Here is a 21,847-nt window from a genome sequence, read left to right as displayed (position 1 = left end):
TCAATATTAAGAAATGCCACTTCTGTTGTCCCGAGCTTAAATTCCTGGGTCATGTAGTGAGCAAGGAGGGAGTGCAGGCAGATCCAGCAAAGACAGAAGCACTTTGTGACTACCCTGTGCCTAGAAACCTCAAGGAAGTTCAAAGGTTTTTGGGTCTGGCTGGATGGTACCACCGTTATGTCCCTAACTTTTCAATGATTGCGGAGCCCCTGAATGCGCTGAAAAAGAAAGGAATCGTGTTTAAGTGGTCAGAGGAGTGTCAGAAGGCATTTCAATGTCTTAAAGACCATCTGACCTCTCCTCCTGTCCTTGGTCACCCTGATATGTGTAACACATTTGTCGTCTACACCGATGCAAGTTCTACGGGTCTAGGGGCAGTTTTGGCTCAGAGATCGAACACTTCCTCTAGAGAAGAGGTTATCGCTTATGGCAGCCGCTCTCTAACAAGGTCAGAGCAAAATTACTCCACGACAGAACGGGAATGTCTGGCTGTGGTGTGGAGTCTGGAGAAATGGAGACACTATCTGGAAGGGAAACCTTTCGTTGTTGTCACTGACCACTCTTCGTTGTTGTGGGTCTTTAACACCAATAAAGCTAGCTCCAGGCTTATACGCTGGGCACTGCGTCTGCAGGAATTTTCTTTTACGATTGAATATCGTAAGTTGAACAACGCACCGGATGCTCTGTCGCGGGCCACTGGTCCGGCCTCCCTTGCATTGTACACTCGTTCCCTGACACGGGATGAGAAGTTTGTACCTTTTCCTCTGACTGATGAGGATGTCTGGAAAGCCCAGAGGAGTGATCCAGACATCCAGAAAATATATCAGGCACTGCTCACTGATGACAAACCTGGCGGTGAAGCAGACTCCGGTTTTGTCATTTTGGAGGATGCGATTTACAGGAAAACCAAACATCTTGACCGTGGTGACCTATACCAGGTATATGTTCCACAGTCACTTCGTCCAGTCGTCTTGCATGCATACCACGATAACCCTTTGAGTGGTCATTTTGGACGATATAAGACCCAGCAAAGGATTCGTGAAGTTGCATACTGGCCGAAAATATGGACAGATGTCGCAGAATATGTAAGGTCTTGTACTATTTGTCAGAAATATAAACCTGAGTCCAGGAAGCCTGCTGGCTTGCTCCAGCAGACAAAGGTAACGGAGCCATGGGAAATGCTTGGTTTGGACCTCATGGGCCCTCTGCCTCGTAGTTCCCTGGGAAACACCCAATTACTTGTTGTGGTAGATTATTATAGTCGTTGGGTTGAGTTGTTTCCTTTACGTAATGCTACTGCTTCCACAATCAGCAAATGTCTGCGGAAGGACATCTTTACACGTTGGGGTGTCCCAAAACATGTCTTATCAGATCGGGGACCTCAGTTCGCATCAGAGGTTTTCAAAGAGTTGTGTGATAGCTGGGGGGTTGTCCATAAACTCACAACTGCCTATCATCCACAGACTAACATGACTGAGCGTATTAACCGCTCACTAAAAAGCATGATAGCTTCGTATGTTGGAGAGAAGCATAAGAGTTGGGATCGTTTCATACCGGAGTTGCGTTTTGCCCTGAACTCCGCAGTCAATGAAGCCACCGGCTTTTCCCCAGCTGAGTTGCTGCTTAGAGGATCTTTGAAGGGACCTTTTGCCAGAGCTTTTGAGCCCTCTTCTCAGGTCCCACGTGCGCTGAAAAATGTCTAAGCTCTGGTAGAGTCCAATCTGGCACAGGCAAAAAGGAAACAGGCTCATACCTACAACAAAAACAGGCGACATGTCACATATGAAATGAAGGATAGGGTCTGGATGAAAGCCCATCCCGTCTCCAAGGCTTCCAAAAATTACACAGCTAAACTGGCCCCACGATGGATTGGTCCGTACCGCATTGTTGAGCAGGTAGGCCCTGTGAATTACAGGATTGTGCGTGAGGACACCGGAAAGGATCTAAGGGTGGTTAATGTGTGTGATTTGAAGGAGTGTCGCCCAACCTCTGTTGAAGTGGAGGCTCAGGAGAGAGAGGCGGTCATGCGCATTTTTATGGACAGTGACACTAGTGATGAGGATGAATTTATGGGTTTTTTGTGACATTGTAGTAAAGGTAAATAACTGTCGAAAGGATGTGTGTAAAACACCTTGGAGGCGGTGTTTATTATATGGGGGAGGGAGTGTGGCAGCTGCCAATTCTCTGGTGCTTGCTGTTGTTTCCTTTTCCCTGGTGTTTTTTTGGTTGAGTTGCTGAGTGATTAGAGGGTTATTCAGTTCACCTGTTGCGCAGGGTGTGGGGACTGGCTCTTAAATGATAGTTGAGAGCAGCTTGGTGCATTCCCCTCTTGGCCAATCAGGGTGTAACGACGCCCTTTCTGTAGGGCTTAAAAGAGGAGGGAAACTGCACACCCAGGGTCATTCTGATCTCTCCTTCACTCAATGCAACATGTGTTATCAGCTTTACCAGAAACTCTGGTCTGTTTTGGGCCCTTTTGGGATTCTGTGATCTTTGTGTTTTGTTTGTTGAGAGTGTTGACTCTCCTAGTTGGGGAAACAAGTTAAGTGCCAACCAATTGGGTTACCTGCACTGGGACGTTTAGGTACTATTTGTGCAACGATCTGGCTTGCCTTACAATAGCCTAACGCCTGCAGGCTGTATTTTTGTATTCTATTCATTTGTTGATTTTCAATGAAACCCTTTATACCCATTTCTTTTAGTGTATTTTATTTGGGAAAACTTTAAAGGAGGGTAAAAGGAAAAACACAAACCAATATTTCAGTTTCCTTAATTGTTTGTTAATATAGAGGCATTTGTTCATTATTGAAGAGGCATTTGTTCATTATTATTATTAAGAAGGCATTTTATTTTATATTATTATGTGGATGGGAACTGTTTTTCAGTCTTCTGACTCAGTACCGCCACAAAGTTGCGCAGCCAAAGGCTCGGGAATTGTACCAAAGAGATGTAACTTTAACTTTCCATAACCGTCACAAGCTGTGTTATAGAACATGTGTCTTTCTAGCAAACAACTTCCGTGGTGGTAATGTAGCAGCTAAGTGGCTCACACTAGCAAGCTGTGATTTGGCTGTGTTCGGGAGTTCACTAAAGTTATGAGGAAAACCCAGAACGTGTTGGACTGCTTTATTCTTTGACACACACCCACGTTGCTTACGTGACCCACAAAACTACCAGCTGCCTGAACAGCGCAGACTAGTTGGAATATCTGATACCAGCAGTCTGACAATATCTGATAACAGAACATCTTGACATTAATGTTAACACTAAATATGTGTAAACAAAATGAAATAGAGCAAATCAATAATACTAAAGCTATGTTTGCACAACTATGTTTACATGACACAATTTCACTCTTACATATCTTCCCAACCCAGAATGTGTTGGACTGGTTTGTTCTTTCACACACACCCAAGTCACTTACACATTGATTCATATTTGATCAGTGCTGCCTAGTTTGACGTTTCATTAAAGTTCGCAAGTGATTGACAGTTGGCTCTCGGATGGCAGCTGGACGGCAGACTCCAGCTCGGCTCTGATTGGTTGTTTTCCTCAGGTCTGGGAAATCTTGCAGATGCCGCTAGGAGCACCGGAGGACACAGATGCACATGTTTTTTTCAGATTAGCTGTCTCATGCATTACAGTCAAGATATAGTAACCATTTTATAAAAATAACTTGTTTTAAAATCCTATTTGCTCCATTTCTACCCACTGCAGCTTTATGTGGTCGTTAAGTTCCTGAGGTATAGGCAGATAATACATTACAAGCTGGTTATAATCATTGTATGCCGTAAGTAAAGTGAAAATACAGTAATAACGTTACCATTCACTCTATGCAAGGGCATGTATAAAACGTTGCAAAATCCCTTTATTTGTTTAACCCGTCACAGTGATGTGGTTTCCCACGGTTCTCAAACGCAGCACGAGGCCAACACGTCATCCTAAAATGCTGCTCTGCGTGTGTAGCATGTTGGCAGCTAGTAGCTAGTCTGTCCTGTCCTAGCAGAGCCGGTGTGACAGGGGAAGCAGTGCTCAGGACGACAAGTAGCGGGAACTGAAGAGCCGAGAACGTTTGCTACGCAACACGGGAGCTTTTATTACTATCTACAATGGATGATGTGGAGATTACAGACGTCAATGACGAAGACTCGCCGTTTATGGTGGAGAAGACGTCTCTAAAGAACCAGGACCTGAGCTCCATCAGCCTCTCTGGTAACATGACAACACAACTAGACCAGTTTAGCCTCTCTGGTAACATGACAACACAACTAGACCAGTTGATTACATGTTGTATTTAGGTCTACTGCTGATCGAACTAACGGAGCTACAGTTCCTTTAGTAATGACACATTAGAGCATGCTAGTAGCTAGCACGGTTTGTTGTCAGTGTTACACCACAGAGTAGAGAAACTAGCTGGATGTATGATAGAACCTAGCTGACGAAACTTCGCTGATTTGTTTTACAACAGCCGCTTTCCGCCATTCCGCCACACAGGCCATTTCGATAGAGACCTTAAACATGACAAATAGAATAGAAACACTTTTGTATTACTTGTGTACGACACGTTGTAGGCGGACGTATATTGACGTCCCGGTAGTCGCTTTCAGTCCAACATGGCGGAAGCGTCGCTCTGCTGCTGGCCGCTGATGTTGACATGGAACAACTATTGACTTTCACTTCTTCTCAATATACGTTCTAAAGTTACACTCAGTTATTAACGTTAGTCGAGACATGCAGTCTCATAACATCTTATCTACCAACGCGTTACTGTGAGAAACACGACTGTATCTTCAGAGCGAAACTGGTTATTACAGTCTTAATAAAATCTATTCTCTAGATTATAGAATAATCTAGAGAATAGATTATATGGACAGTCACTCGAACAAATATCTGTCATGGTGAATATGACATCAATGTGGGTAAATATCATGGAAGGAGCCAAAAAATCTCCTTGTTTCATTAATAAGTTCAACAGTTGTTATTATCTCAGTTTCTCAAATATTAACTTGTGTTTTTCTGTCATCTGTTTCTTTTTTATTAAAGGTCCCATATCGTGCTCATTTTCAGGTTCATACTTGTATTTTGTGTTTCTAATAGAACATGTTTACGTGCTGTAATGTTCAAAAAACACTTTATTTTCCTCATGCTGTCTGGTTGAATATACTTGTATTTACCCTCTGTCTGAAACGCTTTTAGTGCATTTCAATGGAATTGCAATGAAATTGCGTTGCTACGCAACAGTTTGGGTCCATGTTTACTTCCTGTTAGCTGATGTTATTTACATACACTGCAACAGGAAATAAACTGGGACACATTTAGAATGTTTGTTTAAAACTTTGAAATGGTCTAAATATTGTAGATTTGTGACATCACAAAGGAACAGAAATCCTAACGGCTTGTTTCAAACGCGCAATTTCTGAATACGGGCTGTGTGTGTTTCTCCGTATATTGAGCGTTTTGATAGTTTAACAGTATTTATAAAGCACTTAAACCTGCTTTATAATGTAAAAGACCTGAAAATCTCACTTTTTACAATATGGGACCTTTAACCTTATCTAGGTTGTTAAATTGTAAGTCTCTCTCTCTCTCTCTCTCTCTCTCTCTCTCTCTCTCTCTCTCTCTCTCTGTATATATATGTATGTGTATATATATGTATGTATGTATGTATATATATATATATATATATATATATATATATACTGTATAGCTTGCATATGTTAAATCAAGTTGTTTTAAAGGAAGATTCATAATGTGTTTGCTCCTGTCCCCCCCACAGTAGGAGAGATTCTGTCCCAGTATGGATGGTACGTGTTGCTTGTGACTGTTCTGGTGTACCTGCTCATCCAGCACCTGAGCAAGAGGAGATCCAGCCAGAGCTCCCGCAGTTCACCCCCACAAACACCGCAAGGTCAGCACCAGCACTTCACAGTACCGAGACCAGCCCAGATCAGTAAAATATGAGTCAATGGAATCAAACACAATCCCATATTCTCCATTGTATCACACAACATATACTTTATAATATTGAAAAGAAAGCTCCATGATTTCAGATATACAGTAGGCAGGTGTTACCTATTGTAGCACCAGTCTGTTTAACAATTCCTTTATTATCTAAAGTACCTGGGGAGACTGTTAGTGAATATTGTTGTGGCCTCGCCTGTAAAACATAGACTTGGAAAAAATCCAAACCTATCTTAATACAATAATACTACCATTTCCAATGTACACTAAGAGAGTTATTGGTGGCCCAACTAACTAAGAGTAACAATTAATTTCATTTTGAATAATCAGCTGATTATTACAGTTTTTCTCATTTACTTAAACATGTTTTCTGAAAAACTGTTGCAGTTCTCAAAACATTAATGCCCGGTTCAGACTACACGATATCAGCCCGACTATAGCCCGCCACGGCCGTCGTAGGGGATCGGGAACGATAAATGAGTGTCGTGTGCGAAAATCGATCCTCATGTCTTGTGTAGTGTGTCATAGTACACGACAACCGACGCCACGTCTGGGACGCCCCACAACACCCCGAGGAAAAGTCTAGAATTTTTCGTCTTGACACGCCTAGTGCGACATCTCTGGCGACGTGTTCCTTTACATTGACCAATCAGGTGCTCTCTCCAGCGCGCAGTCGCAGTCAGGTCACTTGTTAATAAACAAACATGGAGAAAAGAAGGAGGGATGGCGAGTTTGCTGCTGTCAGGTGGGACAACCAAACTGACTGAAGTATGGACAGCCCATACCGTCCTCTCTGAGCCACCCAGGAGCTCATCCACAACCCTTTTTTCTTTCTTTTCTTTTTCTTTTCGCAACACAAGACCGCCAGCATCACACACAACGCTTCTGTCGCCACGATTGACAGTTGCTTCAACCGCCTCCCCGATGACGTCTGAACTCGCGTATGATCGTGGAATACGACGTGCCATGATTGGTCGTGGTCATACGTCTACTCTTGCCAGTAACCCGAACAAGACACTGCAAGAGTTTATGGCGCTGTGATCGTTAGATAGATAAAATAAAAATAACTGAAATTAAATCAGAAACTAGAATGGCACTCAGAGAGCGCAGACCTCCGCCAAGCTGCCCGAGTACGATTGGACAACGGCCCACTGCTCACGGTGCGACTGTCGACCGGGGCGGACTGTCCTCAGTGAGCCCCAACCACATTGGGCCGCCAGATTGGGGCTCAGCCCACGTAAAGGGGCCAGGGGTCTGCAGGGTCTGCAGCGATGTCGGCAACCCACCTGACCCGTCTTGAAACACGGACCAAGGAGTCTAACGGACGCGTGAGTCAGAGCAGAGGGTGCAAGCAAAACCCCCGCAATGAAAGTGAGGGCCGGTGCGTGCTGGCTGAGGTGGGATCCCGGCCCAGCGGGTCGGGCGCACCACCGTAAAATGGTATCGGTGCCGTTGTATCAGAGCCGTTTTGCGAGTACAAGTACGAGTACATGAGCACAGTATGCATTTATTTCTGCAGAAACGTCCACTGTACATTCACTAGATATTCTCAGAGCTAAACTAACTCTTCTGCAGTGTGGAGTGTGGAGCGAGCTGAGCGAGCGAGAACGAGCGCGTTGTGTGAGTGAAGGCAGGCAGAGGAGCAGAGTACAGCAGAGACTCCGGCCCTGGAGACCAAAGCTACGGTCTCCCCCGCGTCCTCCGACCGCGGCCAACACTGTTTAACAGACGGGCTTCACTAGATACAACCAAGAGGTTTTGGTGCTTCCGTGTAGTTTGTGTTGGAGTTTGAGTCTGAACAACGTAGCCACACGCGAGCGCGCATGGGACAACAACCCGGATTGATTTATACGTGTAAGAAGTTACAAACAGTCCCTTTAATGAACATGTCAGAGCTCTACAGTTCAATAGAAAAGCACAATTCAATTGATATTGATCACAGAGGCTCACTCGTTGCGTCACTGGATCATTAGAAAATATTTGTACTGATACTTTTGTAAGAAAGCAACAAGAAATGCATGTGCTGTTGTGAGGAATTGATCTATAGATTTGAGAATTTTGTTTTTCATTCCACAATTGTGCCAAATTTTGCAACTTTTCAATTATTAAAGTCACAAAACATTGAGAAATGCATCACAGTTTCCTAGAGTCCAAGGTGAATTTTGTCCAACCAGCGGTCCAAAACCCAGAGATATTGAATTTACAATGAAAAAAAAAGTCCTCACACTGGAGAAGCTCAAACTACATAAATAACTCTTGATAAATGACTTAATCATCCAAAATGTTATTGTTTCATATTCTGTCTATTAACTGTCAGCTAAGAGTTTGGTCATTGCGATTCACTGCTTATTAGTGAAGGCTAAATTTCATGATTTTTAAAGTTGTTTTTTTTTCTTTTCTTTTTTCATAAAGATTCTGTGTTAGTGGCCAGAAGACAAGAAGCCATGGAAGCAGCTCGGATAAAGATGCAAGAGGAGCTTGATGCCAAAGCTGACATCTTCAGAGAGAAACAGAAACAGGTACAGCAGTGAAATAGAAAATAATCTTTTGAAAGAAAGACGATCTCAGACCAACTGAATGTGTGGTTTATTTTGTGAACAGCAAGAAGAAGAGAAGAGGAGGCAGAAAATCGAGATATGGGACAGTATGCAACAGGGAAAGAGTTACAAAGGAGCTGCAAAACCTTCTCAGGTGAGTTTTGATCTGGAACTTTGTCTTTTACTACAGTTCCTTTAATCCGAAGCCTCGCTCGCTATTGTGGACGCATTTTAAAAGGACATTAACATTTCAAATAGTTTTGAAGTTTATAAGTTCAGTATCCTCACAGAAGAGCAAAATGATTACATACGTACATACGTTTCTTCTTTTTACCGCTTTCACTGCCAGAAATGTAACGATACAGTCAGCTCACCTTTCAGAGTCATGACACAGAGACCATGGTTCAAAACATCCACAATACTCGAACAGAAGTTGAACTCAAAATAAACTTGTGTCAAATTCCATATTTATTCCTCCTTACAGAGATCAAATGTGCAAAGACTGTGCAAAGAAAATGAGTTTATATTTCATTTAGTTTGCCATTTGCTTGATAATGTAATGAAGTGGGACTGGGTTTGTTACTTTATAACAGAGAGAACAGGCGACAGATGGATCTTTTAGCAGGTTTATTTTGAAAGATAAAAAGTTTAAAAAGGTAACGTTACAAATAGAAGATGTGCAAACACGCTTTAAAAACAGATGTGCTCACAGCTGGCGGTACCGTGAGGTGGTCGGCTTATTATTAACACGGTGTGTTACCGTGTAACGTAACGGCGGATGCCTCTCTCATTCAGCAGCCTTGTTATGTTCGTTTAACGTTACGCTACGTTGTCCGTCACCGTCCCGTCATCTACCGCTTTTTCCTTCTTCACCGCGGACGGCCATTAGCTCCCGCACCTCGATGTCTCGCCACACATCCGGGTTGTTCTCTTTCGTCATTCACCTCCGGTTTGTCTGAAATCATTCCTGCTGCCGTCGCTACGTTTGTTTATTAGCCACGGCGACCTGTGACAGTTGCGTCACGGACTGTGCGCCCTCATTTGCAATCGAATAGGTTGTGGATGTGTGGCGAGACATTAAGGTGCGGGAGCTCTGGTCCTGACCGTCTGCGGTGAGGAAGAAAAATGCGGTAGATGACGGAATGGTGATGGACAACGTAGTGTAACGAACATTACAAGGCTGCTGAATGAGAGAGACATCCGCCGCTACCTGTCGCATTCTGTCCCTGAATGCGGAGATAACTAAGGAGCTTATAATTGATTTAAGGAGAATTAAAACTGTTCAATCACCTGTTGATATAAATAACACTCTGTCCAAATTGTCGACAGCTTCAAGTTCCTAGGCATCCATATCTCTGACTCCCTCTCCTGGTCCCTGCACATCAGCTGTGTCACAAAAATGGCACAACAGAGACTGTATTTTTTGAGGTGTTTAAAGAAACATGGTATGTCCACAAAAACTCTCATCAACTTCTACCGGTCCACAATAGAAAGCATCTTAAGTGGATGCGTACTGGTATGGTTTGGCAACATTACATCACATGACCACAAACTCCTGATGAGGACAGTGAAAACAGCATCAAAAAAGATTGGATCACCGTTACCTCAGTTACAGGACATTTACACCACTCGCTGCAGGGGGAAAGCACTTTGTATCATGCAGGACACAAGTCATCCAGCATATACACTTTTCTCATATCTCCCTTCAGGAAAGCGCCTACAGAGCATTAGAGCTCGGACCTCTCGCCTCAGAGACAGTTTTTACCCTCAGGCGGTCAGACTACTGAACAGGAGCACTAAATGAATGCAGAGCTGTGGATTGTTTTATGGATGTTTTAGGTTGTTTTATAATTTTATTCTCAGGTATTGTCTTATTTATTGTAGTATTTATCAACTGTACTATTTATAGATTTTAAGGGCTGAGAGAGAGCCAGGGTAAAATGCATTTCACTGTACACTGTACTTTTAAATGCATATGGCAAATAAACTTGAAACTTGAAACTTACACAGAAACACACCGTGTTAATAATAAGCCGACCACCTCACGGTTCCGCCAGCTGTGAGCACATCTGTTGTTTACACATCTTCTATTTGTAACGTTACCTTTTTTAACTTTTATCTTTCAAAATAAATCTGCAAAAAGATCCGTCTGTCGCCCGTTCTCTCTGTTATAAAGTAACAAACCCAGTCCTACTTCATTACATTATTAAGTAATTAGCAAACTAAATGAAATATAATCTAATTTTGTTATATTTGGACAAACCGTTACGTTATCCAACAGTTGCCACATGCCCAGCTGACCAACTTTAATATCCCTTCTATATGAAGCCACTCTTAGCTGGGATGGTGGAGTGAGTGAAATATACATTTCTTCAGAAGTGTCTAATCCTTTAGTAAATGTAGCCTTTATTATCATATTAGATAACACAATGTAGTCTGATATATGATAAATGGGTTCTGTAGATAGACAGAGGATAAAAGGTTCATGTTGATGAATAGATGCTGTAAATCTGTATGTTGTCTGTATGTTTCTGCATACATTACAGCTCCATACATACAACATATTCAACATTTTATAAAGCTAAACATGCTGTGTGTTCTATATTTACACTGTATCCCAAAAACATGCATCAATCTGTGACATTTTATGTTTTTGCTCAAATTGATGATGCTACTATCATCTCCTCTGTCTGTAGCCCTCCAGAGGTGTAAACCCCGCCTCCCCCCCGCCCATTTCTAGCACCTGAGCTAATTGGTATGCATTGCTCCCAGGTGTGACCCAGGTTGTATCTGAATTGTCCTGACCAGGGTTCAACCCGGGTTGACTGGCTTGGTTTGAATTGACAAAAGGAGGGTTGCACCAGGGTAGGTTAACCCTGGTGCAACCCTGCTCATTGGTGTGAAAAGGGTATTAGCGACCCTGGTCCGACCCTGGTATGACCCACCCCTCGACCTGGGTCCCAAAGGCGAGTCAATCAACTGGTTTAACCCTTTCATACACACAACCAACCCTGGTTCAACCCTGGTTGAGTCCTCGGTGTGAAAGGGCTATATCTGAGATCACTTGTGTGTTTTTGTATAACTGATCACACAACTGTTGTCAGTGACACGCGTCTCTGCTGCTGCTGTCAGATGACTACTTGAGATAAAACAATGATTAGGTAAAAGATTGTAAAGGCTGTGAACCAAGGCTAACCACATTGACACAGATGGTCGAAGTACCTCACTGTAGTATCTGATGAATGCTTTATCACCGCAGACCACTGAAGAGGCCAGCTCATCATCAACAGGGTCCAAACCAAAGCCGGACAAGAAGCCACTTCGCAGTGCAGGTATGTACTTCACAGGACACAAGCTGATGCACAGTCGGCACGCACTGCAGCTTTAAATAGGAGACTAATGAGGTATTAGTCTTAAATTTTTAATTTTTAAATATAAAACATGCTCTTTCATCCGCACAATGTACCTAGAATTCATATTGTATTGAATTAATTTGATTTGTAAGGGACCTTGTTCAATATTAAACATTAATGTTACCATAGGATGTATGTATTGTACCAGAGTTAGTATAAAGCTCATTTTCATCTACAGTATCTTGGCAGGTCACAATTAAATCAGATAAACAGTGACAGAACAGCACTACTCTAGACAAACAAGACAAGACCCATGATCCAAAGCTTCACACAGTGGAGCATCTCTCTCACACACACACACACACACACACACACACACACCGTGTCATCAACAAAGACAAAGAACTGTATTTATTCAAGTTTCTCGCCAAAACTTAGATTTGACAAGATTCGTCCTGTAGCAGTTCTTCTGTGTGTTTCAGACTACAATCCCCTGAATGGACAGGGAGGAGGCACCTGCTCCTTTAGACCCGGCAGGAGAGGACCGTCAAGTGGTGGATGAGGTTAAAGAAGGTCAGAGACATTGGTCCGCATGACCTTTGACCTCTGACATCCTGATGTGCACACTGACTGACTGAAACAAGCTGACAATATCACCAAGCACACACTTTATTAAGATTTTTTTTACTTGCTCCATACTTCCAGTGGGTGTTGATCAGTTAGCATCATTAATAACATATACCTGCTTTGATTTGTTATTTACTCTCTAATCTCTGCCTTGTTAAGCATCAATATAAGATATTGTGATTATCATGAATCATGCTGTCAAACAGCAAAGGGATAAATGCATTTTGGAATTGAAAGCTTGTAATGACGCCATGCCTGTAAGCGGTATGTAACCAGTAGGTTTGGCTGATGAATTTCACAGTCAGTGTGTTTTTTTCTCCTATATTTTAATGTGTACTGCTATAGAGTTGATATTACTACAGCAGCTGTAGCTGGTGGTCTTCTGGGTAATTACAAGAAATAGCACATTGTGATAAAATAGTTAACATTTTGATCTACCAGAATGTAAGGAGGGTATGTCTATACTGTTGCGCAACATTTTTATGAAATAAAGATATGGTCACTGGGTATCTGTTTTTGTCTCCATTCACAAGCACGTGAAGGTGCACCATGCTGGGTGCAGCTTTTATTTACACTTCCTAAGCTTTACCTAAACTTCATTTATCCAGGAAGATGAGTCGGTCACCAAACACACCAAAGCTACATTACCAACCACGCAAAGCGGGCAAGATCCCAGGGGCCTAAAAGGGTAACTTCCATCATTTTCGACCTGGACCCTATTTTCCCGTGTTGAAGTAACTAATGGGGATGACACTTTTTGAAACTGGTCCAGTATTGAGGGAGTGCGCTGCAAACGCCAGCCACTAAACGAGCTGCAGTGTAATCGCTCGGGGCAACTCCTCACCGTCAATGTACGTCCACTAAAAGTGCTTATTTGAGCCACTGACAGGCTCAGATTGTTATTCTAAGTGTCTGACAACATTATGGAAAGGACCCTACAGAGAAATAAAACCTTTTTCTTACCTTTCACTTGATCCAGTCTGTTTGTTATCAATGGCTCTCAGCCCATTGGTTCCTTATTGAAGATGGGTGTGTATATATATATATGCAGTGTATATATCTATATCTATATATATATATATTTGTTTTAACGCCACTAATTTCTTTAACACATTAACGCAACTTGCAATTTTTAGGTTGTAGCGGACTCAAGAGTGAAGATAATGGCATCATATGAAACTATAAAACCTAACGAATCCATCGGTACCAACCATGTCATACTAGCTTGTCGCGAAGGAGGTTAAATAACGCTCCAAACTTGCACTTTATTTTGGCGAGGAAAAACTGTCATGGCCATTTTCAAAGAGGTCCCTTGACCTCTGACCTCCAGATATGTGAATGTAAATGGGTTCTATGGGTACCCACGAGTCTCCCCTTTACAGACATGTCCACTTTATGATAATCACATGCAGTTTGGGGGCAAGTCATAGTTAAGTCAGCACACTGACACACTGACAGCTGTTGTTGCCTGTTGGGCTGCAGTTTGCCATGTTGTGATTTGAGCATATTTTTAATGCTAAATGCAGTGCCTGTGAGGGTTTCTGGACAATATCTGCCATTGGTTTTTTTTGTTAATTGATTTCCAATAATACATATATACATACATTTGTATAAAGCAGCATAATTGTCCACTCCCATGTTGCTAAGAGTATTAAATACTTGACAAATCTCCCTTTGAGGTACATTTGGAAGAGATACAATTTTGGTAGAGACATTCAAATTATGACAATAGAATAGAAATAATTTAGTTTTACTTTTGTACGGCTCTTTGTAGGCGGACGTTTTACTGGAGTCCAGTAGTCGCTTTCAGTCCAAAATGGCGGAAGCAGCTCTGCTGCTGGGCGCTTACGTTGCAATGGAATGATCAATTTCACTTCTTTCACTTCTTATCAATGTATGTTCTTTGGCCCAGTGTTGCCAACTCTTTTCCAATGAAATTAGTTAACAGCATTAGCTCCAAAAGTCCCTAAACTAGAGAGAAAGTCCGTCCCTTCAGGCCTCCCTCCAAAGATGTAAGCAACAAACATGGCTACTGTTAGTACTCACAACTGTCAAGCTAGCAGCTGATGGAAGACTCCAGTGACGCGCAATGAGTGCACGGACCGAGTGTGCGCAGGTAGGCAGACAAGTAGCTTGTCCAATCATTACATTCTGTCCAAATGAATTCTGGCTGGTTTATTACAGTCCTGCGACAGCCACAGATACCGGATGTTCTTTTTCTTTTTCTTTACGTCAGAGTATTTGATTTATTGATGGCTATCGGAATACAATGAGAATTGAACCTTTACCAACCCTGCCTTTAAGGATAGGAAGGTGAACCTAAATTCCACAGGAAATCTGTGGATGGACTTTGAAGAGAGCAGTCCGTTGCTGATCACCACAAAATTGGGAATTAGGAAGAATGGACCAATATTCCCCATTATCTGGGTATGCAAAGGTGGTAGAGACATACAGTAACCAGACAGACTGATGGTTGTAATTAAAGCAAAAGGTGGCTCTGCAAAATATTAAACCAGGACTGATCACTTTTCCAAGTCTGTTATTCTAGTTTTTCAAGTTTAATTAATTTTGGTTAGCTGAATGTTGTAAGGCAAAATGTGTAAATAAAGCTGGAAAAAGATATTTTGAATGGGTTTTGATTTCAGGCTGTAAGACAAAGAAAGTGGGTTTCAAAAGGGGTATGATGGTTTTCTATAGGCTCTTTAAATGCTCAGTAATGTTCTATAACAGCTGGGCACTGTAGCTTTCAGAAAGCATTACTCAAACAGGAGAAAACAGTGCATTTGTTTGGGGACTATTTTCAGCTGCAGATTAACCCACAGTTGGTGTTCTGGTTAGTATTTGTGGCAGCAAGATGGTGTATCTGGGATTGAGTCCAAATAAAGTACAGTGTGTGTGTTCATGGTGATGAAGGAACATGTCGCCCAGTGACACAGTGACTCATGGTGTGTTTTCATTTTTTTATATACTTTATTTTTTTCCTTTTTTCGAGGTTGTTTTCATATATGCAATTTACAGTTCGTAATTACAATAGTTTACAAACCAATTTTTTAAGTAGTTGATCTTAGAGACAAACACTAAGTACACTAGAGAAAACAACTTCAGCATTTAAAATTGAAATAAAATTTAAAAAAAAAAATAATAATAATAATAAAAATAATAAAAAGAAAGAATAGAATACAAAAATAAACAATAATAATACAAAGATAAGAAAGTAATAATAATAAATTAAATAAACAAATAAGTTAATAGAAAATAAAGGAGGGGGGGAGGGGCGCAGAGATATAGTAATATAATTTACATGGGCACATACATGCATCCTCCTTCACATGTAAGGTCACCTCCAAGCATATGTGCATGCGTGTTGACTCATGGTGTGTTTTTAATGGGTTTTTGGACAACAATGGAGCTTTATGGCACAGAGGAAGAAGATATATCAGGCTTTGGTACACACACAATATGTATTAGTAGATACATTCATTGCTGGTTTGGCTCTGCACATGGGATTTGTTAACAAGAAGAAAAATATATATCACCAGACTTATACTTTAAAGGCATGTGCCAGCAAGCAAGCAGACAAGTGAGACCCACCTCTGAGAAATGCCAACTCACAGTACTCATAACACACACTTGATGATTATTTAGTGTAATTCTCTAACCAGTATAACTCACATTGGTCACGGTCGGCTGCTCCCCAACAGTCCAGGTGACGGTGATAATTCACCTACTCTGGGGCCCAGTTGCTTTGCAGTCTTTGTGGCCTCTACACTTTGCGATCCTCTCATAATCCCTGCATCTCCTTTGAGTTTGCTTTGAACAGTCTTGTTTGACATCAGGCTAAACCTCTTGGTTTGTTTCGGTAGGTTTAAGCATTAAGGTCTTGATTCGTTTTCCATATTCAGATGTTCAGGTTTAGTTAAAGGGACAGTTTGTCAGAATCAGAAATGTCTTGTTAACAGCGACACCTGTGGTTGTTAAGTCAACGAAAGTCAGGGTCCTGTTGCTCGCGCTTGTGCTCGCTCTACATAGACATGAACGAGCATCGCTCAAAACAGTGAGGCGACACACGTCAGCTAAAAGCACAATATCACTCTTTATTTCAGCTGTTTGGCAGTAATGTTAGCTGACCAGACGAAGGTCTCTCCATGAATCAATGCTGATCCTAGTGTTGGCTTTTCCTGCCTCAGCCTCCCAACCGCGGCCGGAGGGAACAGGGGAGACACCGGAGTTTTGGTCGGAGACGATAACGTTTCTCTCTGCGGAGCCCCGTCACTTTACAAGACACGGGAAACCTCTGTTGGTCTGGAGGAGCTGCAGCAGTTATTTCTGCACAAACATCCACTGTACATTCACTAGATATTCTCAGAGCTAAACTAACTCTTCTGCAGTGTGGAGTGTGCGCGCATGCACGTGAGAGTGGTGCGACAGAGTGAGAACGAGCGCGGTGTGAGAGTGAAGGCAAGCAGGCAGAGGAGCAGAGTACAGCAGAGACTCCGGTCCTGGAGACAAAATCTACGGTCTCCCCCGCGTCCTCCGACCGCGGCCAACACTGTTTAACAGACGGGCTTCACTAGATACAAACAAGAGATTTTGGTGCTTCTGTGTAGTTTGTGTTGGAGTCTTGTCTGAACAGCATAGCCACACGCGAGCGCGCATGGGACACCGACCCGGATTGGTTTATACGTGTAAGAAGTTACAAACAGTCCCTTTAAGAAAAAATAGTCACATTTGCCATAATTTACCTGTACAGTTCTGGCCCACTGAACAGTAAGGTTCTCACGCTAAATAAGAATCAAGGACGGGTCTTCAAACATATTATTAAAACATTTTGGATGGACTTAGTAGTATGACACAAATGAATCATTAACTACCCAGTAAATACGTAAGCCTATTGTGTTTATAACTACTGTTCTTTTAACCTTTTTCTTCAGAATCTTCTTGCAATCAAGTATTGTTTGCAGGTTAATACCAATACACTATGTCATGACTCTTTTTGTAAGCTCTGATCAGACATGACAGTATTATCAAAGAGTAGGTTCAACCAAACTTTCAGGCCGTTTTTAAGGCTAATCAAAAATGTCCACAATCTTGAAGATAAGGACTCATCAAGACCAAAGAGAGTCACATTTTGGTTAGATTTCCACTCTGTTCATATTCAGCAGACCTATACTAAACCTGGCAAGTTTGTGGCTTCCAGCCTGGACAGTAAAGTCAGTTGAATAGGGACAGGTAAGGTTGGAGTGTCCTTGCACTTGAAGATTTAATAGACTGTTGTCACAAATGAACTTGTAGCAACATATTTGATTGGTATGGCCAGATTAATCTGACCCTGAGGAAAAACAATGTTATAAACAATATATACGTACCATAATACAAGTGTCAGAACTGGATTAAGACAAAGGGGCCCTCTAAAAGTCAGGGCCACAAGATGTCATAATAATGAAGGACATTGCCAGATATATACATATATATATACATATATCTATATATATAGATATATAGATATATCTATATATCTATATATCCCTTGTAAGGATCATGCATTTGTGGGATGAGCAGCACAGCTGATTATGTGGGGAGCGCCCAAGAAAAATTTGCCAAAATGCTCCGTCAATGGTAAACAGTGTATTCTCCTGTTGGTACTGACTCTTGTTTTGAGTTGTTTGGTGGATTGGATGATTGAACTCTCTATCAGTAACAAGGAACAGACAAGACATATTGGCAATTTTACACTTTATTCATTTAATACACCGTCAGGAGCCTCAGTAGCGGTGTAAGATCCATACACAGGCGGTCAGACTACTGAACAGGAGCACTAAATGAATGCAGAGCTGTGGATTGTTTTATGGATGTTTTAGGTTGTTTTATCATTTTATTCTTAGGTATTGTCTTATTTATTGTAGTATTTGTCAACTGTACTATTTATAGATTTTAAGGGCTGAGAGAGCCAGGGTAAAATGCATTTCATTGCATTTCACTGTACACTGTACTTTTAAATGCATATGACAAATAAACTTGAAACTGAAACTGAAACTGATGCTGTAATGTTCAAAAAAACTTTATTTTCCTCATACTGTCTGCCTGAATATGCACTAAAACGGAGCGTTTCAGACAGAGGGTGTATACAGGTATATATACCCTCTGTCTGAAACGCTCCGTTTTAGTGCATTTCAACAGAATTGCAATGGAATTGCGTTGCTAGGCAACAGCTTGGGTCCACGTTTACTTCCTGTCAGCTGATGTCATTCACATACACTGCAACAGGAAATAAACTGGGACACATTTAGAATGTTTATGTTTAAAACCGTGTAATGCTCTAAATATCGTATCATATTTGTGACATCACAAATTGACAGAAATCCTAACGGCTTGTTTCAAATGCACAATTTCTGAATACGGGCTGTATGTATTTCTCCGTATATTGAGCGTTTTGATGGTTTAGCATTATTAATATTAAACCTACTTTATAATATAAAAGACATGAAAATCGCATTTCTCCCAATATGAGACCTTTAATAAATAAATAAATAATTAATTTTAAAGTTTTTAATGAATAACAATTATTATGTAATAATAAGATGGCCCCCTTCTGAACTTTGTTCAAATTCAAGCCTCAATATGACTTTATATTGTGTAAACAGTGCTTATTAATGTGCACACACTTGTGCTTGTATACACACACACACACACCTGCCCTATTGCACAGAGTGGCAAAACAAGTGAGCTGAGACCACGGAGGACCAGAAGTAGATCTTAAACGGATTGCGACTGTTATGTTTTCAGCAATTCAGAAACAGTCTGGTGAGATATTCTGATGGGTTTGAAAGATTTTTATATTTATAGCGCATAAAGGAGCATAAAAACTTCTCAGTAAACATAACCAACACACCACCGACGGAGTTACTGTAGATGACTACAACAAGCACATGGGGGAGCTCCAGACCAGAGAGCTGGCTTAGAGACATGCAGCGTTTGTGGACATTCTATTTGACAATACATTACATTGTCATATACGACAAAAGTATACAGGCTACATGTAGGCCCAATGTTGCAAAACAAATTAACAACAAAAAAAACAATTCTTTATACATCACATATAAAAAAGAAAAAAAAGCTTATTATAATAGGCATTATATTTCATTGTTTAACTTTCACAATAAATGTCTTACTTGTTTCATGAGACTTGTTTCTAATGTGGTAAATTCACTTTTTTGCAAATTTATTTTCATTTCTGCTGTCCAGCTCAGCTTTCAGGGTGCTACTAATCGGTGAGTCAGTGACCGACAGTAATAAATTCTGGTCATAATATTAATGTAATAATAGTAATGATTAGCCTAATAGTGACTATAGATATTAGTGACAATTACAAGCTAACTATTAGTATTATCATTCTTGTTGTTGTATTGGTGTAGTTGTTATTGTGAACGCTTTAAGCATAGTCACAGAGAGCAAGTGAAGTTTATGTACAACTCTCCTCATGTTGCAGATGGGTTCAGTGGTCCTGTGCAGGGTGATGTCCACATATATATTATATATATTATATATAGTCTAACCTGAATGCCCTTTAAATCTTTCAATCAAAACTTCGGGGAAAGGTAAACTACGGCTCCCAGGGTGCATTTCGGTAAGAAACATCGAATCACCGAGCTTACTATACTGTCACGTGGGCCGCAAACGAAACTAAATTATGTTGCAAAAACGGGTTTTTATCTTAAATCGCGTCACTTTAATGTTGCAGTCGATTTGTTAACAAATGCAACAACGAAGCGTTTTGAATTCGCTTCCACTGTGATTCGCGCCTCAAACTAGATCGTTCTCCATGGCAACGGCTGCTGAGGCTCATGGGTATTGTAGTATTTATAGCAGGTTGATAACCCAAATGACAGATAAAACGTTATTTCTCAGAAACAAAGGTGGAATAATTGAATCGGATGGTCCTCAAGTTTACGATCGTTACATTCTCTGGGAGAGTCTGTGTTTCTACATTAAGCGACAGAGAGGACACCATGGAGGACACTGATGAAAGGAAAAAAAGAAATGGAACTACATAATGGAGGAAAGTACTTCCGGTCCCTCCCAACCCGAAGGGTCGTGTCTAGAAGGGAGCCCGCAAATTGCTAAATCTGATCCGAGAGCTGCACAAACTTGAAAAAAACTCTCGCGAGACTCGCTGCCCGATGACCTATCCTAAGATGAACCATTCGAGGCCAATGCCTAACCTTAAACTGTTCGAGATCAATGCCTAACCTTAACGATCTCGCGAGATGATTCCACAGCTTGCTGGCTCCCTTCAAGCCACCACCACCTCGAAGGGATTCCAAAGATTCATCAAGCCAGCCAGTCAGAGCGCTCCTACGGAGAGCCCGCTGGGTCAAACCGCCGTTAAACCCTTTCGCGATCAGCGCTCTGGACAGTCTGAGTCGACATACTTCCAACGGAGAGATAATGGCGAGACTGGGGCCGCTATTCAAGGATAAGAAGAAAACCGCTGCATTGGTCGCTCGGTGTTGAAGTTATCCGACGGTCGGTAGAGACGGAGAGCTTGATGAGCAGCGGGAGAGAAGCAGACAGAGAGAGAGAGAGAGAGAAAGAGAGAGAGAGAGAGAGAGAGAGAGAGAGAGAGAGAGAGAGAGAGGTTCAGGTGGAGGCTTTAGCAGACTACTGGGATGTGATGTGATGCTACGTAGGCAGCTGGAAGAAAAGGGCTTTTCTACTATGAGAGAGTGCGCGTGAGACACGGAGCCCGACCGAGCTGCTCTCTGCTCTTTTCTTTATTTCTTTTATTTAGTATATTTGGTTTGCTTCTGCTGTTTGTTGGACACAGCGGTGACCAGAGAAGCCACGGTGAGCTGGTGAAGTTGTGGGGAATGGCAGGTCGAAGCCGGAGAGCCTGGTTTAGTGTTCTGTTGGGTCTGGTGGTCGGGTTCACTCTGGCGTCCAGACTCATCCTGCCCAGGGCGTCCGAGCTCAAGAAAGCTGGACATAAACGGAAGGCGAACCCTGCCGGCTGCGGGTTGAGCGGAGGTCACAGGACGGAATACGGAGGAGTACTATGGCCATCGCAAGATAACGGTTCACCGGCGACCGAGCAGCCTGCTGGCACCCGGTCCAATCACTTCCTGTTCGTCGGTGTCATGACGGCCCAGAAGTACCTGAACAGCAGAGCCGTGGCAGCATACAGGTATGTGACGTGTCAGGACACTATGCTGCTTTAACTACTAATCAGCCGGTTGGCTTTCTGTCCTACACATCTGGAAGGTAACGGTACCTTTAACGCTGTATACCTGGTACACATCTGGAAGGTAACGGTACCTTTAACCCTGTATACCTGGTACACATCTGGAAGGTAACGGTCACTTTAACCCTGTG

The 21,847-nt window shown here is 42.0% G+C and overlaps 2 protein-coding genes across 2 annotated transcripts in view; both read left to right on the top strand.

Moving 5' to 3' along the window:
- Nucleotides 1-3,937: 3,937 nt before the first annotated feature.
- Nucleotides 3,938-12,987, top strand: selenos (selenoprotein S). Its single transcript, XM_037796045.1, has 6 exons — nt 3,938-4,212; nt 5,777-5,908; nt 8,374-8,480; nt 8,563-8,652; nt 11,758-11,830; nt 12,334-12,987. Exons 1-6 carry the CDS (start codon nt 4,110-4,112, stop codon nt 12,411-12,413), a joined length of 585 nt encoding a protein of 194 aa, XP_037651973.1. The 5' UTR covers nt 3,938-4,109; the 3' UTR covers nt 12,414-12,987.
- A 7,619-nt stretch (nt 12,988-20,606) lies between these two features.
- The window catches only part of chsy1 (chondroitin sulfate synthase 1), a 70,718-nt gene continuing 69,477 nt past the window's right edge, over nt 20,607-21,847 (top strand). Inside the window, exon 1 of the mRNA XM_037796032.1 lies at nt 20,607-21,659. Coding sequence (XP_037651960.1) covers nt 21,346-21,659 — 314 coding nt within the window. The 5' untranslated portion in view covers nt 20,607-21,345. The remainder of the gene's footprint in view (nt 21,660-21,847) is intronic.

This window comes from Sebastes umbrosus, chromosome 2 (genome assembly GCF_015220745.1).
Source record: "Sebastes umbrosus isolate fSebUmb1 chromosome 2, fSebUmb1.pri, whole genome shotgun sequence".
NCBI lineage: Eukaryota > Metazoa > Chordata > Actinopteri > Perciformes > Sebastidae > Sebastes > Sebastes umbrosus.
Note: the sequence above shows the minus strand (reverse complement) of the source record. Positions and strands in the feature narration are given on the sequence as shown.